This window comes from Medicago truncatula, chromosome 7 (assembly GCF_003473485.1).
Source record: "Medicago truncatula cultivar Jemalong A17 chromosome 7, MtrunA17r5.0-ANR, whole genome shotgun sequence".
NCBI lineage: Eukaryota > Viridiplantae > Streptophyta > Magnoliopsida > Fabales > Fabaceae > Medicago > Medicago truncatula.
In genome coordinates, this window is record NC_053048.1 from 45,413,938 (window position 1) to 45,437,334 (window position 23,397).

The window sequence follows — 23,397 nt, forward strand, 5'->3', positions numbered from 1 at the left end:
TTAAACTTGCTTCCTCACTTCTCATTATTTGGTAGGTGTATTATTGACCCACTGGACTTTTTCCAAAAAAAAAATAATAAAAAATATATCACGTGCCATAGAAAATCAGACATTTGATCATTTTGATCTTGTTTTTCCAGTTTTTCTTTTCTTTTTATTTTTTTACAGATTTTCTAATAAAGGAATTATGTAAGCCATTATTATTTTTCTATAAATAGCATAACATATCCTTTTTTTTATTAGCCTAATCAATTCAGCAAGACGCCAGCTCCAGACTCCATATCTTCATTCTCACTCCAACATGGCTGCATCAATCTCTAAGATCCTCATAGCCTTTCCCAAATCCGAATCCACTTTCTTTTTCGGATTCAATTCCAACCACCTCAAATTCCAAACAACAAACCCACAAACCCTAACAACAAAAAAACTCACCACAAAATGCACCTCATCCCAAATCAACACCATCACACAACTCCAATCACAAAACATAAAACAATCATCAAAACTAACCGAACTTCCCATAGAAAAAGCATGGCGAAAAATCCACGGTGAAGATGATTGGGTTGGCCTTCTAGATCCAATGGACCCAATAATGCGATCTGAACTAATCCGTTACGGAGAAAAGTCCCAAGCCTGTTATGATGCATTTGATTTTGATCCATATTCAAAATATTGTGGTAGTTGCAAACACCCACACCTTGAATTTTTCCCATCCTTAGATCTTCCACACATAGGGTATGACGTTACACGCTACCTCTACGCCACAGCAAATGTTAACGTCCCAGATTTCTTCAAGAAATCTCGATGGCCAGATAAATATTGGAGCGAACACGCGAATTGGATGGGATACATAGCTGTTTCAAACGATGAAGCAACAAAACAAATAGGTGTGTGATTAACGTTTACAAATGTACTTTTGAGTAAATGTTATTCCCTCATGCATGTATTAAATTAAATATATAAGAAATATGTATTTAGTCCAAAATTTGAACTAAATATATCAACTTCACTTGATCAATTTATGAGTATATTTTGAGATCCGAAAAAATATTTATGTTTTGGAACTAACAGGTCGTAGAGACATCGTTATTGCTTGGCGAGGAACCGTTACTCATGTTGAATGGGTAGCCAATCTTCAAAATTACCTTAAACCTCTTTACAAAGACATTCCTTGTCCGGACAACGACGTTCGAGTAGAAGCAGGTTTTCTCGATATGTACACCGATAGACACATAAAAGACGGTTATTGTAAATATTCCGCAAGAGAACAAGTTTTAGGGGAAGTGAGAAGGTTGTTAGCGAAATTTCCTAACGAAGAAGTTAGTATTACGTTAACGGGACATAGTTTAGGAAGTGCTATGGCAACATTAAGTGCGTTTGATATAGCGGAAACAGGGTTAAATGTTAGGGAAAATGGTGAAAAAATTCATGTTTCTGTTTTTTCATTTTCTGGACCTAGAGTTGGGAACGTGAAATTCAAAGGGAGGTTGGAGAAACATTTAGGGGTTAAGATTTTGAGGGTTCATAATAAGCATGATATGGTGCCAAAGTCACCAGGGTTTCTTATTAATGAGAAGTCACCGGCGTGGTTATTAAAGTTTGCTGAAGATATTGATATTCCATGGTGTTATACTCATGTTGGAGTTGAATTAGAATTGGACCACAAGATATCTCCATTTTTGAATCCTAATGCTGATGCTGCATGTGCTCATAACTTGGAAGCCCACTTGCACATACTCGATGGGTAAGTCTTTTTGTTTTCAACTCAAACAGACCAACCACGTGTTTGCATGTGCGTCTTTACTTTCTTCGATTGAAACTGATTGATAGATAGATAGTAGTTACCATTTTTATAACTATTATTTTAGAGTAATGATATTTGAATAACCATGTGCTAATAACTTCTATGATAATCTTTTTTTTCTCTCTTCTCATTAGTCAAAAATAATGGAGAAAGAAAAAGGAAGAGAGAGAGTAAGAATATAATGTGAGTATGAGAAAGAAAGTTGTCAAAAAATAGTTGTACAAATATCATTTCTTATTATTTTAAGCCTATAGAGTTGTTGAAAGATTGAACAATCCAAATTTTAATATAATTTTTTTTATCTTTTTTTTAAATAAATTCAAACTATTTTTTTTTTTTTTTTAAATATGGGGATACAAATTCAATCTTTTTCTTTTTTTAAAAACAAATTATGGGGGCATTTTTTTTTTATTAGCAAAAAGATTATGGGGTACTCAATCTCAAAAATGAGTACAAAGTTTAGAGCAAAAGCACATAAAAGGGGACCAATTGTCCGGCAACAATCCTATCCTATTTCAAAACCGAACAGATGCTTTTTTCGTTATTTATGGCGTCTACTGGTTGAGTGAACTAGTAGAATTGAAAAAAAATTCATGTTTTTAACATTAACACTAACATGCAACGATGATCAGGACCAGACATATATAGTGTCAAAGAAAAGGACCACAAAGAAACCTCCATTCCGACCTATCCACTTCATGGTCACTGTCTTAGGTTTAAATATAAGTCACAAAAAGATTGTGAGTATTTGATTTTTTAGTAGGATTTTTTTAGCAATGATATTTTGTATCAAATCAATAATAAAACTACTACTAATAGATCATGACTATTACTTAACGATTAAATGTATCATTCTAAGTCCCGATAAACTTAACTCAGTTGTCAGGGACAAATGCATAATATATGCAGGGACGGGGGTTCGAACCCCAAATTAAGATATGATTGATTTAGCTTGGCTAATGGAATATATTAATAAACTTTGATGATGAGCAGATACCATGGGAGCAACCGTGGATATGAAGCAACAACTGATAGGGACATTGCTTTGGTGAATAAGTCTTGTGACTTTGTGAAAGATGAACACTATGTGCCACCAAATTGGAGGCAAGATTTGAACAGAAATATGGTGAAGACTGAAGATGGACGTTGGATGCTGGCTCATCGCCCACAAGTTGTTGATACTCATCATGAAGACCTTGAACCACATCTCTCCCAGATAGGACTCATCTCTTCATCTAATAAATAAAAGCTAGTTGATTAATTGAATGGATCCATGTGATAATGATATATATAGAGTGGTAACATATTGTAATTTGGGTGCACGTCAATCTTCTCTGACGCTGTGTATGCTATACTACTATATGGTATTAGTGAAAAAAAATGTGCATTAAATTTTAGTGTTTACAAATGTAATTCAGAGAGAAATCTTTTTTATGTTTTGTTAGAATACATGAATAATGAGCGGTGATGGAAATAATAACCGATCACAGTATTCATGATGATCATATAATAAACAAGAAAATAAAGAGTTTTTTAGTTAGGACAAGTCATTTTGATACCATCAGTTGTTGAGCAACTAAAATTTATGTCTTGGAATTGACCTTGACCATAAAGTCCTGAGATAAACTATTCAGATGCTCAATGGATATCAAATCCATTGCTTTGTTTGGGGTATAGAGGGTAAATGGTAGGAGTAGAGTGCATTTTGTTATGATAAGGGATTTGGTTTAGAGTTTGTTTCTTGGAAAAGGGAAGAATCGAACCTAAACCTTAAGAAGGAGCACACTCTCTCGTGTCTCAAGTCAACCAGGTCAGTCCAAATGGTTAATAAGCTTAATCAAAATACAAATCTTTAAGAACGAATTCATAGATAAAACAATTATTAATCAGAATATACTTACCACAAAGTTCAATTCTGAATTACCAAGACCCATATCCCAAAAACCGTAGGGTTAACACAACCAAAACAAAAATATTTATATATAATCTCATGTCAATTCCATGTGATCAATGTGAAAGCGTAACCAAAGAATCCATAAAGCCTTTATGAAGATCATGTTCCATTTCCAAATTATGAAGTTGATTTTCCGATCATAGATTCACTAGTTTGGCCTTATTTTTTGTTGTGATGATTTTTTATAAGCAACCACTTTATTAGGGGGGGGTCAAGGCATACTCAATCCAAAATAAATGAGTACAATCGTTAAATATATTCTGAGGAGTTTATGCACCGGTTAGAATAATTGTTAAATACATTTATTATTATCATAAATAAATTCAAAGCAAAAAATATTGATTGATAGTGCTTCAAACATTAATAATTGGAGGTACAATAAAAAAAACAATTAATGTTGTATTGAAAATTTAAAAGGCATGTTATTTTGAGATACTCCCTCCGTTTTAAATTGTATGTCACATTAGAAAAATATTTGGACTAATACCTTAAATTCGTCCTTGAATTTTCAAAAATCAGCCAAGTTCGTCCCTGAATTTTGTGAAATATCTATTTAATCCTCGAATTTACAAAATGTCCATCAAATCAGTCCCTTCGTTAAGTTGGTCTGTTAACGAAGGTGACGTGTACCGTTAACCTCTTACAATTGATTTACAGAAAATTGCCAAGAACCAAATTCATTGATTTTCAGAATATTGCCAAGGACCAAATTGATTGATTTTTAGAAAATTGCAAAATTCCCAATGGCTTTTTCTCCTCTTTCTCATGAACGACTATTTCTTCCCTAAATATATAAATTTGGAACCCTAATGTTATAATTTGTCACCTAGAGTTCAAAATCCCCAAAATTTCTTCCATGAATTGATACCAAAGTTCTTCCCCAATTCAAAAAACTTAAAATCCTAATTTTTTTTATTCAATTCAAAATTCAAAAATCAGTGGTCATTATTGAAGATTTGGTGTTCAGAAATGATGGGTGGTGGGCGTATGGGGCAAAAACAGCTATAACAGTCGGTCTTTATCTTCAAGCTCTATGTACAATGATGATGTGAGAGAGCTTCAATGTTGGTGTCCTAGAATTTGTGTTGTAAGAAAAGCCAACACTGTCAATAACCCAGGAAGGCCTTTCTATGTTTGCCCACTGCCAAATGTTTGTTTAACAATGGTTATGTGATGTGTGAATGGTTTGTTAAAATAGTACTGATTTTGTCTTTTGATTTTATAGGATGATGGTGAAAATTGTAAATTTTTGTGTTATTGAGTTGTTTAAAATGTTATTGTATTGTGCAAAGTCTGTGTAATGTTGTAAAGTTGTTATGTTGTAATGAAAAGAGGTTGTCAATAAATGAATTTAACCCTTATGTAAAAAAAATTCAATCAAATTAGTCCTTCTATTGTATGTCTATCCATCATATCGATCCCCAAATTAGTGAAAATACCATCAAATAAGTCCTTGAATTTTTACAACATATATCACTGTGATCCTTGGTGCATACATTTGCTGAACAAAATAAAAAGTAAAAGACATACACTTTGATTGTAAAAAGACAGACATTTGCATACCATCATAAGTCATACATTTAATTTTCATAAGTCATTACATAGCCAAAAAAATAACATTACATAGACATCAAATCATACACTTTTTTTAAATATATTTGTGACATTTTTATTATTATTTTTTAGCAGTGTTATATCTCTAGAAAGAAAGTGTCACGATCCCCAGCTACAAAAATAAAGAAGCGAAGTCAATCACATGCATTATTTGTCATAAACACGGAGATGTGGCTGGAAATTTCGTTAGGCCTATCTCTCCTTAGAAATAGCATTTTTTTATTTTTTTTAGAATTCTTAAACTTTCTTTACGTGTTTCTCTTTTCACACTTTGTTCTTAGTTCCGGCAACCGAACATTCTGGTATTGCAATCGATAAAGCCTCAGAAAAATTATTCATTCCTTTTTCGACACGTTGCCTATTTGTATTTATATATCTTTCAATAAATAAAACATCCATAAAAAACAGTCACTATTCCACGTGAATCACGCACCAATTATTATATTAGTATTATTTATAACAATATCCTGATTCATGGGGGCGTGTAATTTATGTCTTTCTGAATCTGATACAGCCATGCTTGTATTTCAAGTCAATACTCGGTCATTTGCATTCATATTTATTTCCATGACAAAAGTCTATAAATAAAAATTAAAAGTATGGGTTTCCATGCTTATGCTTTAAGTAAGTTTTATTTATTTAACTATTAAATAAGTTCCTAACAAACCTAACATTCTTTTATGATCCTTTATTTCTTTACATTCTAATAAACTATGTGTTTTTTTTTGGTTACATTCTAATAAACTATGTGTTTCTGTCTTCCATGCAACATAATGTTTGATTCAATAATAATACAATGTCATGTTATATTTCTTTATTAATTTATTTAAAAATTAAAAATTAAATCAATTTTTAAATGAGTTACGGACGGTGTACGGATATTCAACCAAACTTCAGAGCAACACTAACCTATGCTAAGGCCACCAAGTCAATTGTAATTTAACTTTTAGCCGTATATTTCAAATAATTTGATGTCAATTTTTGTAGAATAGTGCTTTGATCATAAACTCGAAGGTGATTGATTAATTGCATTTGCAATATAGTACTAGTCCTAAACTAAAGTAAAATGGTTCACGTTTATTTTGTTTCTTTAGAGGCAATTCCATCTGCATGCACGGATTTAACTTTCAACATCCAATTTAATTTAATTATTTTTTTCATACTACTACTATACGAGAACCATTATTATTTTTCTTCAAATAGATTTTCTAATAAATACATTACGTGAACCATTATTATTTTTCTATAAATAGCATACCATACATCCTTTTTTTATTCACTTAATCGATTCACAAAGACTCCAGCTCCAACTCCATTCTCACTCTAACATGGCTGTATCAATCTCAAACATGCTCATAGCCTTTCCCAAATCCGAATCCACTTTCTTCTTCGGATCCAATTCCAACCACCTCAGATTCCAAACAACACAACCACTAACCCTAACAACAAAAAAGCTCACCACAAAATGCACCACAACCCAATCCAACACCATCACACAACTCCAATCACAACCCACAAAACAATCATCAAAACTTACTGAACTACCAATCGAAAAAGCATGGCGCAAAATCCACGGTGAAGATGATTGGGTTGGCCTTTTGGATCCAATGGACCCAATAATGCGATCTGAACTAATCCGTTATGGAGAGATGTCTCAAGCCTGTTATGATGCATTTGATTTTGATCCATATTCAAAATATTGTGGTAGTTGCAAACACCCACACCTTGAATTTTTCCCATCCTTAGATCTTCCACACATAGGGTATGACGTTACACGCTACCTCTACGCCACAGCAAATGTTAACGTCCCAGATTTCTTCAAGAAATCTCGATGGCCAGATAAATATTGGAGCGAACACGCGAATTGGATGGGATACATAGCCGTTTCAAACGATGAAACAACAAAACAAATAGGTGTGTGATTAACGTTTACAAATGTACTTATGAGTAAATGTTACTCCCTCATGTATCAAATATAAGAAATAATTGGTCAAAGAAAGTTGATGTATTTAGTCCAAAATAACTAAATATATCAACTTCACTTGATCAATTTTTGTGTATATTTGAGATCGGAAAAAATATTTTGCAAATGAACTTTTGATTAAAAAAATGAGTTTTCCTTGACGTTATTTATGTTTGGAACTAACAGGTCGTAGAGACATCGTTATCGCTTGGCGAGGAACCGTTACTCATGTCGAATGGGTAGCCAATCTTCAAAATTTTCTTAAACCTATTTACCAAGACATTCCTTGTCCAGACAACGATGTTCGAGTAGAAGCAGGTTTTCTTGATATGTACACCGATAGACAAACAAAAGACGGTTATTGTAAATATTCCTCAAGAGAACAGGTTTTAGGGGAAGTGAGAAGGTTGTTAGCGAAATTTCCTAACGAAGAAGTAAGTATTACGTTAACCGGACATAGTTTAGGGAGTGCTATGGCAACATTAAGTGCGTTTGATATAGCAGAAACAAGGTTAAATGTTAGGGAAAATGGTGAAAAAATTCATGTTTCGGTATTTTCATTTTCTGGACCTAGGGTTGGGAACGTGAAATTTAAAGGGAGATTGGAGAAACATTTAGGGGTTAAGATTTTGAGGGTTCATAATAAGCATGATATGGTGCCAAAGTCACCAGGGTTTCTTATTAATGAGAAGTCACCGGCGTGGTTATTAAAGTTTGCTGAAGATATTGATATTCCATGGTGTTATACTCATGTTGGAGTTGAATTAGAATTGGACCACAAGATATCTCCATTTTTGAATCCTAATGCTGATGCTGCATGTGCTCATAACTTGGAAGCCCACTTGCACATACTCGATGGGTAAGTCTTTCTGTCATCAACTTAACTAGTCCAACTACGTGTTTAAATTTTGCTTGTGCATCTCTAGTTTCTTTGATTGAATTGATCGATGATAGGTAATAAACATTTTAAAAAATATAATTGTATATTTTAAATATTTAATTTATGTAAATCATCAAGAAAAATGAAAACAAATGCATATCCAATGGTGCGTTGATACATGATTAAATGAATATATGTTGTCATAATATTTAACTAGCATGATAAATTTTGTCAACAAAAAAAAACTAGCATGATAAATCACGTGTTTTTAAATGATATTAAAATAGTCCCCGTGAACTTAGCTCAGTTGGTAAGAACAATGCATAATATATGTAAGGTTTGGGGTTCGAACCTCGGACATCACAAAAAAATGTATCAACGTATCATTTGATGATGTATAAAAAAATGATAATAAAATGATATTTGACTCGAAAATATTTTTAATAATTTATAACTAGATTCCGCTTGTTTTTTTGTATAAAAAAATAAAATCCCTCTTCAATTTAAAAAATTATTATTATTGAGAATTTGTATTAACAATTGTATTTAAAGACTTAATTAAAAATTATCTAAAATGTTCATAAATTTTATCAAAATCAAAAACTACTTATACAATTATTAATTGTTCAGAAGTTTCATAAAGTCAATTATATATATTTTTTAGTTTATTGACATATTCAAATCCCTAATAATTTAGAAATAAATATGACTAACATGTGCAACATGTACAATATTATACATGTTAAACTAACTAAAAATCGTAAATTTTTATTGAAAAACAACAATTATATATTAAAAATTTATATATTTAATATAATTTTTCAAACGATATAAAAACCCTTTAAAAATATCCATCCAAAAAATAAAACATGTCTCAATACACTGCCTTCTCCTTCTTTTCTTTCTAACATATTTCAAAACAACATAGAACACCCAAATCAGACCCAGAAAATAGAAATTAAAGCTTTTAAAAATTATGGTGGGAAAGCTCTAACTCACGACGAAGGTAGCTTACCATTCAACTAAACACACACATTTTTACCAACTGAGATAAATTCACGAGGATTAAATACACACTTTCATTATTAGGGGATAAATATCAGATTTAGAAAGAAAAAAAAACATTAAGGGAGGAGGTTAAGGGATAAGAACTTATCCCGGATGCCAAAATTGTTAAGTAAACATGATAGATATTCAGAAGTCCTAGCTCAACTCTGGCAATTGGCAAAAAAAAATTACTACCAAAAAACATTAAGGGAGGATTTAAAAAAAAAAAAACGCCGGATGTGAGTGTTTACTTAACAATTATTTTTACCAAAAAATAAAATTAGTAGTATTACTACCTAATTTATTTTTACCAAAAAAATTACTACCTATATTTTAATCTGTATAGAAAGAGTTAAATAAATGAGTAGTATTACTTAACAAGTATTTTTATTTCCGCCAGTTCTTTAATAAACTGAAATTTAACACTGCGTGTACTAGGTAATATAAAAATTGAGTATTGTTGTTGACACATTTAGTTTGGTTGAGAAATACGAGTAAATTACTTAAATGCTTCTCGGTAGTTAACTGCCAAAATTTTAAAGAACCGGCTGCAGTTAACTGCCGAAGAATTTCAAACCTGAAATTAAATAAGGAAATACACCTAAATTTTTCTTAATTAAATTTAATTCTTTAATCCTTTTAAGGAATTAAACATAATTATTGTTGCCATAAACGTGATCGAATATGTAATTCTAGGATTTCATATTTCTTCATTTATGGTAATAAAATTATATGAATGAAATCAACAACGTTATAAAAAGAATCATGTAGTAAAAAGTTAAATTTAATTAAGGGAAAATTTAGGTGTATTTCCTTATTTAATTTTAGGTTTGAAATTTTTCGGCAGTTAACTGCCGAAGTTTTCCTCGGCAGTTAACTGCAGCTGGTTCTTTAAAATTTCGGCAGTTAACTGCCGAAGGATATTTGAGTAAATTACTCGTGTTTCTCGGCCAAACCAAATGTCTGAACAACAATACTCACAAAAATTTATAGAGATTCAATTCAATTTTACTGCTATATTATGTTACAGAAAGAACATGGTAGATAATTCATCTATTTAATATCAAACAAAATAGACTTAGACACATTCTCTATGGAGTGGATAATTCGGATGTCTTTGTGGAGTTGGTAATTCGAATCAACAAATGTTGTTGAAATATAATGATATAGAATTACTTGCAAGACTTATTTAATAAATTTTCATGAGGTGTCGAGTCGGAGAAATTAGATACTTATTAAATATTGGTATTGAAAAATTATAAACTAGGTGAAGTATACATGAGAGATCCACTTAAAAAATTCAAATGAGTGTGCTCTATTACGGATACTCTTGTTTTTTAAAATATATTCTCATATGCCTATCGATTTCATTGGTATGGGCAGACAATATAAAGATTTGTTTACATTGCCAACCAATCATAACTGTCAAGGACGGACAATACAAAGATTTGTTTACGAAATATGGTTTATGATTGGTTGACGGTTTATCAAAATTAGTCTCAATTATATCATATAATTGAGTGTCATATCAAAATATTATATTGTTAGCTTTTATTGAATGGCAAAATTTATATATATGGGTTTGTGTGTATAGCTTGGGTAATGAAATATTAATAAACTTTGATGATGAGCAGATACCATGGGAGCAACCGTGGATATGAAGCAACCACTAATAGGGACATTGCTTTGGTGAATAAGGCTTGTGACTTTGTGAAAGATGAGCACTCTGTGCCACCAAATTGGAGGCAAATATTTGAATAGGAATATGGTGAAGACTGAAGATGGACGTTGGGTGCTGGCTCAACGCCCACAACTTGCTGATACTCATCATGAAGACATTGAGCCTCATCTCTCCCAGATAGGACTCATCTCTTCATCTAATAAATAAAAGCTAGTTGATTAAATGAATGGATCCATGTGATAATGATATATATAGAGTGGTACCATACTGTAATTTTTGGAGCATTTGAATCTTCTCTGAAGCTGAGTATGCTATACTACTATATGGTATTAGTTAAAAAAAAAATGTGCATTAAAGTGTTTACAAATGAAATTTCGGAAAGAAATCCTTTTTTATATGTTTGTTAGAATATAAGGATGAGTGGTGATGGAAAATAACAACCGATGATCAGTCTTTGTAATATTGTTGTGCCATATTCAATAACCGCTTGAAAAAGAAAAAAAAAAACAGTTCCCTAAATAAGTAGTTATTTAAATATATAATACTATACTTATCCAAGTTGTTCATCATGTCGTTCCTCGTTATGGTTTGCTTGTGTTCGAGTAGTATAGGAAACAAGAAATTAAAGAGTTTTTCAGGACAAAGTCATTTTGATACCTATAGTTGATGAGCAACTGAAATTTATGTCTTGGAATTGACTTTGATTACGAAGTTCTGAGATCAGCTATTCAGACGCTCAATAGATATCAATTTATTGCTTTGTTTGGGGTATAGAGGGTAAATGGTAGGAGCAGAGTGCATTTTGTTATGATAAGAGACCTGGTTGCGAGGTCTGTGTATCGGCAAGACTGTGGTGGGATTGATGTTATAATGATTTTGACATGTCTAGTCTATGTTTGGCTTGGTGCATATGGTCATGGTTCTGTGAAATTGTGGATAGTAGATCTTCTCTATGTTTGGCGCTGGAGTTGTGAGCATTGGATTTGGGTGGACTGCGTTGTTTAGCCTGCATAATTTTGCAGCTGGGAATTCTGCTCAAAAACTCTGGCCATTTGGCCGTAAGAGATAACAGGTTTTTGTCAATTCAGTGATTAGTAAAGATCTTTTGAAAGCCTTAAATTTCCACCATGTTTTTACTAAACTTACTATAAGCTCCTGTAACATTATGGTGAATTTTGCTAAAAAAAAATGATGAATTCAGCCTCTTTTGCGACCTCTTCCCATCTTTAAGTAGTTGTTCAGCACCAAATTGTTTTCCCGCTCGATCATTAAGAGCGCCTTCAGCTTTTGTGGTCGACGCTTGGGGATTGTTTTCGCTACCAAATGAAAGTTGTCCCCATTTTCTTATGATCTAAAGACATAATAAGGCCCATGAAGTAGACTCTCACTTCTTATATAAATAAAGATGATAGTTTGCCTAATCAAAGGTATCTCTTATTTCACTGCTCATTTAACTATATTATGCAGCATAATTTATGCTTAGACTGACTTTGCATTCGGAGTAACTTTTGATGGTTCCTCCCATACGGTCCAACACTGCCACTGCAATAAAGCATATATAGACTGAATAATTGAAATCAGGTTGTTCGTAGCTAAATTGACACTAATTATGTTTTTTTTTTTTTTTTATAACTTGGATGTAATGATTTGTTTAATTTTGATCTTCCATGACCATGAAGCCACCAATCTCATTCTTTACCATTTACCGAGAATAGTTAGATTTTCTCTACTTAAACTTTGATAGAAACAAAATTTTCAAGCTGAAAATGTATTCAAATTGATTTAATACATCATGTGAGTAATCCATAACAAAGAAAGAATTAGCTATTTGAAAGTACTAGAGAAGAGAAACCAGAATAAATAAATACACAAGTAGTAGTTTTTTAATACAACAAAAAAGGACTGAACTGTCCAATTTCTAAGGTGCATATCCTTTTGGGGTTTTACAAAGACAATCCAGAATCTTCATCCTCATCAAGGGAGGAAGCGTATATAAAATAGAGAGCCCATATAAGACCGAAGACACCAAACAAAAGCCAACCAAGAAGATTGTTGCTAAGTCCAAAGGGAAGGCCAGTTCCTTCGGTGCTCATTCTCTCATCTACCAAAGCCATGGCTGCTGGGCTTGACAAGGTTGCAGCAGAGATAGCTGCTATCAAGGATGCTCCCATACCTATGTTTGAGCTGCTTCCTTGCACATCAGGCTTTCCCTCAATGGAACATCTCACTCTTCCAACCTTAGCTATTGATGGCAATCCTATACAATTTATGTTTGAAATAAATGAATTGTTATGTCATTTTGTTTGATGAAAATGAAATTGTTAGTTGATTCACTATGAAAAAACTTACCAACAACGGTATGGGATGAGACTCCAAGAGGTTGCTTGTGCACAAAACTTGTGCGGATGATTGAAGATGTTGAGGTGCCAGCAATAATGGTTGCCATTTTCCTTGAATGTCGATTCAGGTTTCAGACCAGACTCTTGCTTATTTCAGACAAATGGGCAAATATGTTGTAATATTAGTTATTAGAATTGGTGCATTGTCAACCTATGCACCACACAGCGTGGATAGAATGAAAAATGAAACCCGTTGTGACGTTGTTAGTTATCCATATTTGCATATACCCAATGGATTTTATCCACGTGTCACATACTATGTGTGGTGCCTAATAATACATCACTTGCACTACCTTTGGCTCCCTATCACTCCTCCTCCAACCATATAACTAGAAAAGACAGTAAACAGTAAATTCCTGAACACTGAGTATCATTCTCCACAAATGAGATATTTCGTAATGATCCAATTTGACTGAAAAAGTAATTGGTTTGAAGTTTTGTTAGTAACTGTGGCGGCATAATCTGTAATAGAGCATGGGAATGCAAAATCTGTCCTCCAAAGTAAAACATAACTTCCACGTCAAGTCCATGCAAAATTGGCGTAAACTAATGGCAAACTGTGGTGGCATAATCTGTAATAGAGCATGGGAATGCATTATTTACACAACAATGAATGTCATCTCCAAACATCTAAAATGTCTATTGCAAGTCTTATTTCATCTTTTGTGCCACTAATACAAATAGCTAATTTTCTAAAAGAATATGTGTGTGAAAATTCTGCGACCTATGAAGGGCTTTACAACAAGAATTGCCAAGAACAAGAAAGAATCGACTAAAGCATATGCAGGCAATCAATGTGCCAACAAACTAGTCAAACAGGACCAGCCAGGTAGAGTAACTTTAGACATTGAGCTACGCCTGGATATTGCAACGTCGCAAAAGAGGGTGGTCGAACTTCATAAATTTTGACCAATAACTCTTGTATCTTCCCAGCCCAATATCCATCCACGGCTTCCTGATTCCATCGTAGTGTATAACGGCAGCCTGCTCAATCTTATTTGTATCGATGCCCGAATCATAACCAAGGCCAAGAATGTGCCACCGTCTGTCCAAAATCATAATCTTGTTATAGAAGGTGAGCCAGCCTAATGGCAGACTGCCAGTGTTAAACAATGGCATATTGGAACCCTGCAATTAATTACCCAGGGAAATTCACATTAGATTAGCATTGCATCAGAACTTCATAAAATATGCATTTCTGCTCTATCTTATGCAATTTAAATAGTAACTTCGACACATTCCCCAGTAGAATCAAAATTAGAGATGCCAAAACATAGCTTTGGATAACAAATCTAAGTGGCTGTTTGGTTTTAGATTTTTTTTCCTTTCTATTTTCCTTTCTTATTTCTTACTTTTAATTACAGAGAGCCAACTTTAAATTTTATTCTTTAACAAGAAACAGTGAAAGCATTAAAAAAAAAGGTTGTTTAAAGTCTAAATTACTTAACCAATGCTAGGACCCACCCAAATATTTTGGGGACAGGTATAAACTAGTTAAACCAAACATAGAGAAAAGAACCAAAAGCATATCATAATTTTTTATTTAAGCATACCCTTTGCAAATATTTGTGATATACACCAGTTAAATTATGTTGCCTCCATTGCTGCAAATCAAACAAGTTCATCCCAAATGCCCATGTGCAAGCATTGACATCAAACCTCTTTACAATGTATGGATCTGAGAAGTTTATGAACATATCCATCCTGCGAAATGATGTTTCACCTTCCTGACAAGTCCCAACTCCTGCAATTACTTTTCTATTCATGTTAATATTCCATAGTGTGCTAAGATCTTGTTGCACCACCACATCATGATCAAAAAGCAAAATCTTATTTAGAGTGGGGAAGATATTTGGCAGGTAGAAACGGAGGTAGTTCAATTCAGAAGTATATCTTGGATCACTGGAATTTTGTTTCTTGAATGTATTGTACTTGGACAACCATTCAAAATTGTCTATGTTTTGTACGTGGACGGTGGCTTTTCCAGAAGGGTTTAATAAGAACCACATTGAGATTGCAGGAAAGTTGAGTGAATTTGTCACTATATGAAAAACAAGTTTTTCCTGTTCCTGCAATTTAAAAGTCATTGTCAAGCTTTCTTGCCACTATATATACAGACTTAATACTTCTAAGTAGATCTAATATAGCTTTCCAATCTTGTGTCTCTTGTATTTGCTAAAATTTAGACACTTTTATGAATATAGTGTAAAAATAGTTATAAGATAGTTCTTCAAGAGCAGTAGAGAAATTGAGAAAGTGCTAAATGTCAAAAGAAAGGAGGTACCTCAAAGATTATTTCGTATGGTCTTGAATATAGGGAAAAAAATACTCATATTTGGTGGTCTCAAATATAAGCACATTTAATTAAACTCACTATAATAAATGATGCCATTCTAAAATACCCTAAATTAGTACAAATTTTATTTTCCAACGACTCTTATTCTCGTGGAACAAGTTCCTATGAATGACACTTTTGAGAATGCACTTTTTTTATGAGATCAAGAAGATTAAATGCATTTAACTAAATTTTTAATAAGTCTGAGGTTAAGTGCTTTTGCTTGTAATCAAAATCAGAGGGAATATGTTTTATTAGAGATGCTCAGACATTCCATTATGAAAGATGTTTATATTTTCTTGTACTTTTACATGTTTGATTGCAGGATGGAGGGAAAATGTTTTATTTGAGATGCTCAGATATTTCATTATGGAAGATGATTGTACAATTTTTTTGTGCTCTTACTGGTTTGATTGCTTGATTGTGCAAGTAAGATTTTTTTTGCACTCTACAGCAGCTAAGACTGAAAAATCTAAGATAATTCTTCTATCGAAGCTTTAGAGAAGTAAACTTAAAATTGCACTCAAAATAGATAAAAATGGAATGCCAACTAAAATATATCCATGGTCAATGAAGGATAAAAAGGAGATCAAGTTGAATTGTTCATTCTCAGTTCTCACCATCTCGTCCTATAATCACCCACTTCAATCCTAAAGAATAACCATGAAGAAACTACTAAGGGACTTGAGAGCCATCACTCGTCCAAAGCAAACCACTAGGGCACAAACTTGAAAATAACTTGATAGCTAAATTAACTAACATTGAATTTGCTAGGATCGTCTCCTTTTTCGCGAAACAACTGAATCAAAAGAAAGAAACAAAATTGAAATAATTTTCAAAAAAGGCATCAACATTTACCTTGGCATTAGACACAGTGGAGTTAACGACCACTCCACATGCCAGAACATTGTCAGAGAAGACGGCATAATGATAAAGTTCCGTATCATGAATCTTATTTTCATTTGGCAGCTTTCTCTCCTCAAGGCTCAGGGCAAAGTAATCAGCAGTTAGCTGCATAGAAAGACAGTGAAGACCTTTTGGTGTGGTCCTTGCAGCAAGATGAGCAAGATGTGTTACTTCATGTTGCTGAGAACGAACTTGTTCTTCAGCATTATGATTCATCGCACGGAGCTTAGCAGCCATAGCAGTGCAGTCTGGGTACGCACGGTTGGCTTTAGACAGTGAAGCCTCCATGTGTCTCATTTTCTGCAAAGCACTGTGAACTTCACTTGTTTTCAGATTGAAAATACACCCATATTCTTTTAACATCTTATGTTACAAAAATTCAACAAGAATATTCTCTCCATCATTAATTTTGTACTGAAAGACCACACTATATTTTCACAGATTGGAATTTGAACTTTTGAGAAAAAGTTCAATTTTTATCGCTCCAATTCTAATTTCTTATACTGAACTGAAATTTGTACATTGTTTGCTTTAATCAGCACAGGGGATATGAAAAGACCAAAGCATCAGTAAAGTTTTCTCTACAGACTTGTACATCGTATATAATAAATACAAGTAATCATTGTTGAACAAAATGCAAGTCGAAAAATTACTGAGAATACTTTACCTCCTTGAAAGATCTGAATCTTTGGTAGCTTCTCCAACTGCACGCTCCATCTCTCTAATTCTCAGCTTCAACTCCTTCACCAAGTGTGAGTTGCTGTTTGGTGGAGCAAAGCCCAAGTATGCTCTGGCTCTAATAATTTGATCCTTAATCTCCATAACAGTCTGATTTGTCACTCTGCGAGACTGATGACGTGAAATCTGATGGTGTCGGTTTACTGCCAAACCAGATTGCTTTTCTTTCAGTTTAATATTCTCATCTGTCTTTCTTTGAGAGCGAGTTTGTATAATCTGATTGTCCGTAACTGTTATATTAAATTTCTTCTGAAAATAAAAGCAATTCCGAAAAGTTGATATTAGATTACACGAATAAGTTTCTCCACAATCTATTTTGTAATTTTAAATTGAACATGCACACACACACATATAAAGTTCGGCTACTAGAATCAATATTATTTCTTTGTATATATAATTTGTTTTCCTGCCAACTAAATATCTATGAGCCTGGTTAAAAGCATGGAGATGCAAAGCAAATACAACCTCTTGTTCCATATATACTATTTCTTTCAATATATAATTCGTTTTCCTGCCAACTAAAGATCTATGAGTCTAGTTAAAAGTATGGAGATGCAAAACAAATACAACTTGTCCCATATATAAGAAAAGATGAGTTTTTTTGGATCTAATTATAAGAAAAGCCTCAAATTTTAACATGTATTAATTTCTGAAATTACTTTGATATCTTTTCTTTGTTTACTAGGAATACAATTATTCTCCATGTGAGTGTGAAAACGTTTTATGTCAGGATTATATTTAGAGTGAACTTTCAAAATTGAAACATAAGTCAAGCTCCTTGGCCTAGATGATTTTTGCTTTTTTCTTATAAATAGGACTAGAGGGAGTAATAAATAGCATGTGCTTATGAATGGAATACATAAATAACATGTGTGATAAACACATGTCATTTATAAATATTTCCTCAATCTGTTTTAAATTACTCCAATAGCAGATCAGCTCACATCTGGACATAGATATAAATGCCACCAAGTAAACCAATAAGACATTTTTATAGTCCAACAAAATTAGGTTTGCTTCAATTATAGAAACTAATCCCTTTAGAAACTGATCAAAAAATTCCAATACTCAGCCTAAATCATAAATTTCATGCTACTCCATAAAAAACCTCATGAATTACTGATTTGCCAAAGTCCTTCAAAGTCTAACTAAACCTTCCCAATTAGCTAACCATTAGGCACAGATAAAACCAACCACTAGGGACAAACTCAGATTTGACAGTGTTGAAGCAAAATAGAGAACAATCAAAGGAATCAATCTCAAGTTGATTGCCCAACAAAATCTCAGAATGAAACCAACATGAGATTATGCTTTTTGATAACTTTAAATACAAAGTATAAGATCAGCAAGTAATAAAACATTCCTGTCTATTGTGAAACATGTTACAGAGCAGTTAAGTAAACCTGAATTGTCATATTAAAATTTGCACAAAGAAACCAGATGATAAGTGCAATCTATAAGAGGTCGAGCAAAATAGTCCAAGTTTATGACCCAACTTCTTATCATGAATAACATTTGCATTAGGCCAGAAAAATTGATGTCCGACAAATAAAAACCTCAGGCAACTGCTCTTAGATCATACGAGTTTTTTTTATGTAAATGTTAACTGTCATTAGATGCACCCATAGCATTTTTCATATAAAATTTATAGTAACCTCAGAAATTTGCAATCAAACTTTAAAGAAATGAAGTGATATTGACAGACAAGAAGATTATATCTTAGCGAGCGCTGCAACTTTCTTTAGGGACCAGCTTCATGCTAAATTTTAACTTTTAAAACAGGAAAATAGCAATCATCCAGCCTCATGTTTTCAAGGGGAAAAAATTCAAAAGAATTAATCCAAACCTGATCTCTATCCGTGGAGGACAAGCCTTTATGCCAAGCTTCCTGGTCTTGTGTATCATCCTTGGAGGCCAATATTTTCTGCTGAGGTTCCAGGTCTTGTGTTTCATCTGTGGAGGACAATCCTTTCTGTTGAGCTTCATCATGGTCGAATTCTGAAACTTGATAACAATTAAAAAAAATTCAGAAAGTAACATCATTGTTAAGTATTTCAATGGCATTAAGTGGACCAAAAAAATTAAGAAATTCAGCGAGGGATACAAACCATTTTTTTCCAACAAATTATTTCTGGTCCCCTCAATTTTAGACTCCTCAGAATCATTACTGTTTTCTGAACCGTCACTTAACGTTGTGCCAACATCATTTTCTTTATAAACAACTTGCTTTGGCTCTTCTAATTCTTCCGAGTCTTCCTGAATTGCAAAAATAGACCCAAATCACAAGCAAAAGTTAGATATATTTATTTTCCAATTAAGTGAAATAAGATTTAATTTTTTATCCATTGCATTACCTGTTCTATAGAATTTAACTTTAAAGGATCTGTTCTGTATTTCTGCAACAAACAAATAATAACAAAGAATTCAATTTCAGAAGCAGAGCAAGTTCATTTGACAAATGAGGAGTAACATCAGAAAATAAAAAATGTTCCAGTAAATGAATTTAGTTCCTAAACTATGAAATGAAGAATCTTACAACACCCGATAAATCATCAAGAAACTCTCTTCGACCTGAAATAGAAAATAAATAAATAAATAAATGAAAGAAAATGAAATAGAAGAAATAGAGAAGTAAGAATTAGAGGTAGGTACCATACCATCGCGAGTGAGAACTTGAAGGCGGCGAGAAACGAAAACAATAGGAGTGACGACGGAGAGAGAAAGGAGACAGAGGATCAAAGTCCTCTGCCACCGTTGAGATTGCTTCATCGATGATTGAACGTTGCCAACCACATTTCACGCTAACCGCGATCACAAACACACAATTCGATGCGTTGAATACAAGTAACTAAACGCAGAACCTAGGGTTTCTTTCAGTTATTCGCTTTTGCGCTTTTTAGAGAGAGAGAGAGAGAGAGAGAGAGAGATGCAGCTCCTTCATGAATCATCCATCCATGTTCGTGCCTTGTAAAAAAATTCTCACTCTCTATTTTTTATTCTTTTCTTTTTTTGTTATTTTTTCCGTTGACAGTATTTATACTTTGGGTTGCCTCGAGATTCGTTACCGGGGAGAAGAACTGAAAATGGGAAGAATAAAATAATAGAAGCGCTACTTTTTTTTTTATTTTTTTATTTCATTTTTATATGTATTCATTTATTTTTGGGACTTAGTATTAATAGTTGAGAAGGAGTACTTGAACTATTGTATCATGGAGATGATGAGGATGATGATGATAGATATGAGCTGTCGTTGATGTGACGCTATATTGGTCATACATACATACTCATATCATATGATATGATGCCATACAACATTCAATCATCTCTACCAACAATCACGGTATAAAGTTTGCACTTTCAAATGAACATAACTTGTAGAAAATTAAATAAAAGAGAAAATGATCTAGAGTGATTAGCAAGGTAGGTATGTTGAACAACAATAAGATGAGATGCAAAGTGGAATATTTGTAAGCACTTTGACGCCAAGTTAATAAGAGAATAAGATTAGAAGTTGTGTACTTTGTATTTATGATGAATAATGATGTCAACTGTAAAGTCGTTTGATGGTTGATGACCGTTACAGTGTGGCGCGCTATTAATGTCGAGCTCAAACCCATTAGATGTTTTAGAATGGAGGATTTTTTACTAATCTTTTGAGAAATTGGTGAGATAGAAAGTTTAAAGTTACTGGACTTGATTTGGTCGAATGGACATATTCAGGGCAGAGTGTTGTTGAACTTTATATTCATGCAATTTAAAGTTAAGATTCTCTCCAATTTTTTCATCACCAATATTTTAAATTTATAAATAGAATAATGTGGCATTTGATGAGTAGGGTCGAGTTAGGCTTTACGACACCTAAGTTTTGTAAATTTTTTAAGGCTTATGTCTAACCTATGGTCTATTATAGACTTACTTTTTAGGCATGAGTCTGACCTTCTAAAAGTCTCTCATGAGTTGCTAGTTTGTTTAAAAATCTATTTCATATGAACATTAAATAAGTATTGTGATCTAAATTTAAATAGATTGTCTAACTAATAGATCAATGAGATTAAACTCTCTTTTGATACTTAACATGAATTTTTGGAGAACTTGACTACATATTATATCATATTTCAATTTATAGTTTATAATATTACATTTAAATATACGAAAAACTAATATAACTAATAAACTTAAATCACTGAAAAGGTTAACAAATTTATAATTTAATTCAAGGTATAAAATAAAATATAATGACGAATAATGTTATTATTCATATTTACTTAATTATGTCGATCTAACAGGCATAAGAGACTTTTTTAATGGCATGTGGTATGATCCTTAATGATAAATAGACTTTTAAAAGAAAAAATCAAACCATTCTCCACCTAAGAAAAAATATTTGCCTGATTTAATTTGTCATAGATTAGACCATAGACCCTTATAGGCTGACTTGACATATTCTCATCCTTATTAATGAGTTCAAGTGTTTAACATACATTTTAAAACTTTTCAAAACTATAGTAATACAATAAAAAACATAAAGAGAAAAATTGAATGGATCTTAACCCGAAAATATTCAGGGTGTTGGAACAGTCCAAAACTAGAGTTTTAGAACATTGTTTAAGAGTAATTGCAAGGGGATACTCCTTTCTTTTTTATTCTTGTCTTGGTTACTAACAAAACAGTTATTGAATATTTATGACAAAAGTATTGTAGTATATTTTTCTGTTATAGTAGTTTTATTTTGATAAAAATATTATAGCTTTTTCAGCAAAAAAACATAGCTTCATTAAATACATTCTATTATTTGAGTCAAAAAAATAAATACTTTTTATTTTTACCTCTCTAATAATCGATGTCTTCCTTCTTTTTTTGGTTTGGTTTAAATATGCCTTTAGTCCTCGCATTTTCATCATATTTTGGCATTGGTCCCTACACTTTTTTTTTGTTTGGAATTGATCCATGTACTTTGTAAAAATATTGGTATTGGTTCCTCTATTAACTTTCTGTTAAAAAAAACACAAAACTATTGGTATTGGTCCCTGCACTTTGTAAAAATATTGATATTGGTGCCACGTGGCGTGAAATGATTGGGCCACGTGGCACTCCGTTGATTTTGTGTTTTTTTTTAACAGAAAGTTAACAGAGGGACTAATACCAATATTTTTACAAAATGCAGGGACCAATGTCAAAATCTGATAAAAGTGCAGGGACCAATGCCAAAATCTGATGAAAGTGCAGGGACCAGTGACACATTTAAAACCAACCTTTTGGTTTTGAGACAAAATCTTAAGGTATCTTCTTAAAATGAAAAAGAATCAGTTTCGTTTGAGTTTGTACATCGGGTCCGTGTTCTCTATCTGATATGGGTCATAAATTTGTCGTGCTACTTTCCTTGCTGTGCGGTCCATTTCACGTTGCATATCTGCCAATGAAGCCAAAATGATAAACTTACCCGAAAAGGCAAACAACATCATCATTCATCTGAAATGCTTGTAGTTGTGGTCGGAAGTTTCTGTTGTGCAAATTAAAAACTAACCAAGCATCCAATTTATGGTTTTTTGAGTGAATGCCAACCTTCCTAACAATGACTATCAATTGTGACTAGTTTTGAGAAAAAAAAATTCAATCATACTCTAGTTCTAGTTCCTAAAAAATAATAATATAAAAAAAATAGAGGAACAAAAATATGAGGAGGAAAACCAAAATTCGTAGTCCTAATTTGGAAGTTGAACTGCGCTACTTACATGAAAAGTATTCTAAATTTCCTCGTATTATACTTTTATGATTTAGATGTAACCTCACTAAAATCATCTTCAATTATCTTTAGTTCAGGTTATATGAAATTCAAAGACTCTTAGTGAGAACATCTTTCAATAGCATAATGATTTTCATAATTTGACTAATTTGAAATGAAGGTTGTTCAATTTTAGTGGTTTATCCCCCTTCTGCATTGTAACTTTACCATGTAACTTGCTCTTGAAGTTTTCCAACCCTCGTTGGTGTAACTCTTCAAGAAATTTTAATTGATAGTGTGTCACCTTTGATACAAGATTTTGAAGACTGACTAATGCAAAATCAATCACATTAT

General features: G+C 32.7%; 4 protein-coding genes across 6 annotated transcripts; 2 read left to right on the forward strand and 2 right to left on the reverse strand.

Annotated features, from left to right (window-relative positions):
* The first annotated feature begins 228 nt into the window (after positions 1 to 228).
* LOC25499200 (phospholipase A1-Igamma2, chloroplastic) lies at positions 229 to 3,238 on the forward strand. The gene is made up of 3 exons (XM_013594374.3): positions 229 to 887; positions 1,072 to 1,744; positions 2,798 to 3,238. Exons 1-3 carry the CDS (start codon positions 302 to 304, stop codon positions 3,048 to 3,050), a joined length of 1,512 nt encoding a protein of 503 aa, XP_013449828.1. The 5' UTR covers positions 229 to 301; the 3' UTR covers positions 3,051 to 3,238.
* A 3,403-nt stretch (positions 3,239 to 6,641) lies between these two features.
* LOC25499201 (phospholipase A1-Igamma2, chloroplastic) lies at positions 6,642 to 11,352 on the forward strand. The gene is given in 4 exon segments (XM_039827577.1): positions 6,642 to 7,286; positions 7,522 to 8,194; positions 10,897 to 11,011; positions 11,013 to 11,352. Coding segments are annotated over 4 exon segments (1,512 nt in total). The 5' UTR covers positions 6,642 to 6,700; the 3' UTR covers positions 11,151 to 11,352.
* Positions 11,353 to 12,742: 1,390 nt separating this feature from the next.
* LOC25499202 (photosystem II reaction center W protein, chloroplastic) lies at positions 12,743 to 13,523 on the reverse strand. Of its 2 annotated transcripts, none has more exons than XM_013594376.3 (2): positions 13,293 to 13,523; positions 12,743 to 13,200 (listed from the first exon to the last, which is right to left on the reverse strand). In XM_013594376.3, exons 1-2 carry the CDS (start codon positions 13,387 to 13,389, stop codon positions 12,887 to 12,889), a joined length of 411 nt encoding a protein of 136 aa, XP_013449830.1. In that variant the 5' UTR covers positions 13,390 to 13,523; the 3' UTR covers positions 12,743 to 12,886. The 2 variants fall into 2 exon arrangements, with proteins under 2 accessions (XP_013449830.1, XP_024625401.1); XM_024769633.2 differs by having other exon boundaries at positions 12,743 to 13,185; positions 13,293 to 13,517.
* A 344-nt stretch (positions 13,524 to 13,867) lies between these two features.
* On the reverse strand, positions 13,868 to 20,419 carry LOC25499203 (probable galacturonosyltransferase 6). Of its 2 annotated transcripts, none has more exons than XM_024769632.2 (9): positions 19,979 to 20,419; positions 19,858 to 19,892; positions 19,676 to 19,717; positions 19,430 to 19,577; positions 19,168 to 19,319; positions 17,251 to 17,570; positions 16,536 to 16,893; positions 14,896 to 15,411; positions 13,868 to 14,470 (listed from the first exon to the last, which is right to left on the reverse strand). In XM_024769632.2, the coding sequence occupies exons 1-9, from the start codon at positions 20,088 to 20,090 to the stop codon at positions 14,195 to 14,197; spliced, it is 1,959 nt and encodes a 652-aa protein (XP_024625400.1). In that variant the 5' UTR covers positions 20,091 to 20,419; the 3' UTR covers positions 13,868 to 14,194. The 2 variants fall into 2 exon arrangements, with proteins under 2 accessions (XP_024625400.1, XP_013449831.1); XM_013594377.3 differs by having other exon boundaries at positions 19,168 to 19,325.
* Positions 20,420 to 23,397: the final 2,978 nt, after the last annotated feature.

Excerpts from the sequence above, each read along its gene's own strand:
- LOC25499200 (XM_013594374.3), top strand. The coding sequence starts at position 302 with ATGGCTGCATCAATCTCTAAGATCCTCATAGCCTTTCCCAAATCCGAA. Across the intron at positions 888-1,071 it reads TGAAGCAACAAAACAAATAG|GTCGTAGAGACATCGTTATT; the intron begins GTGTGTGATTAA and ends TGGAACTAACAG. Across the intron at positions 1,745-2,797 it reads CACTTGCACATACTCGATGG|ATACCATGGGAGCAACCGTG; the intron begins GTAAGTCTTTTT and ends GATGATGAGCAG.
- LOC25499202 (XM_013594376.3), bottom strand. The coding sequence starts at position 13,389 with ATGGCAACCATTATTGCTGGCACCTCAACATCTTCAATCATCCGCACA. Across the intron at positions 13,201-13,292 it reads CTCATCCCATACCGTTGTTG|GATTGCCATCAATAGCTAAG; the intron begins GTAAGTTTTTTC and ends TAAATTGTATAG.
- LOC25499203 (XM_013594377.3), bottom strand. The coding sequence starts at position 20,090 with ATGAAGCAATCTCAACGGTGGCAGAGGACTTTGATCCTCTGTCTCCTT. Across the intron at positions 19,718-19,857 it reads TTGATGATTTATCGGGTGTT|AAATACAGAACAGATCCTTT; the intron begins GTAAGATTCTTC and ends TGTTTGTTGCAG. Across the intron at positions 16,894-17,250 it reads GATTCAGATCTTTCAAGGAG|TGCTTTGCAGAAAATGAGAC; the intron begins GTAAAGTATTCT and ends TGAAGTTCACAG.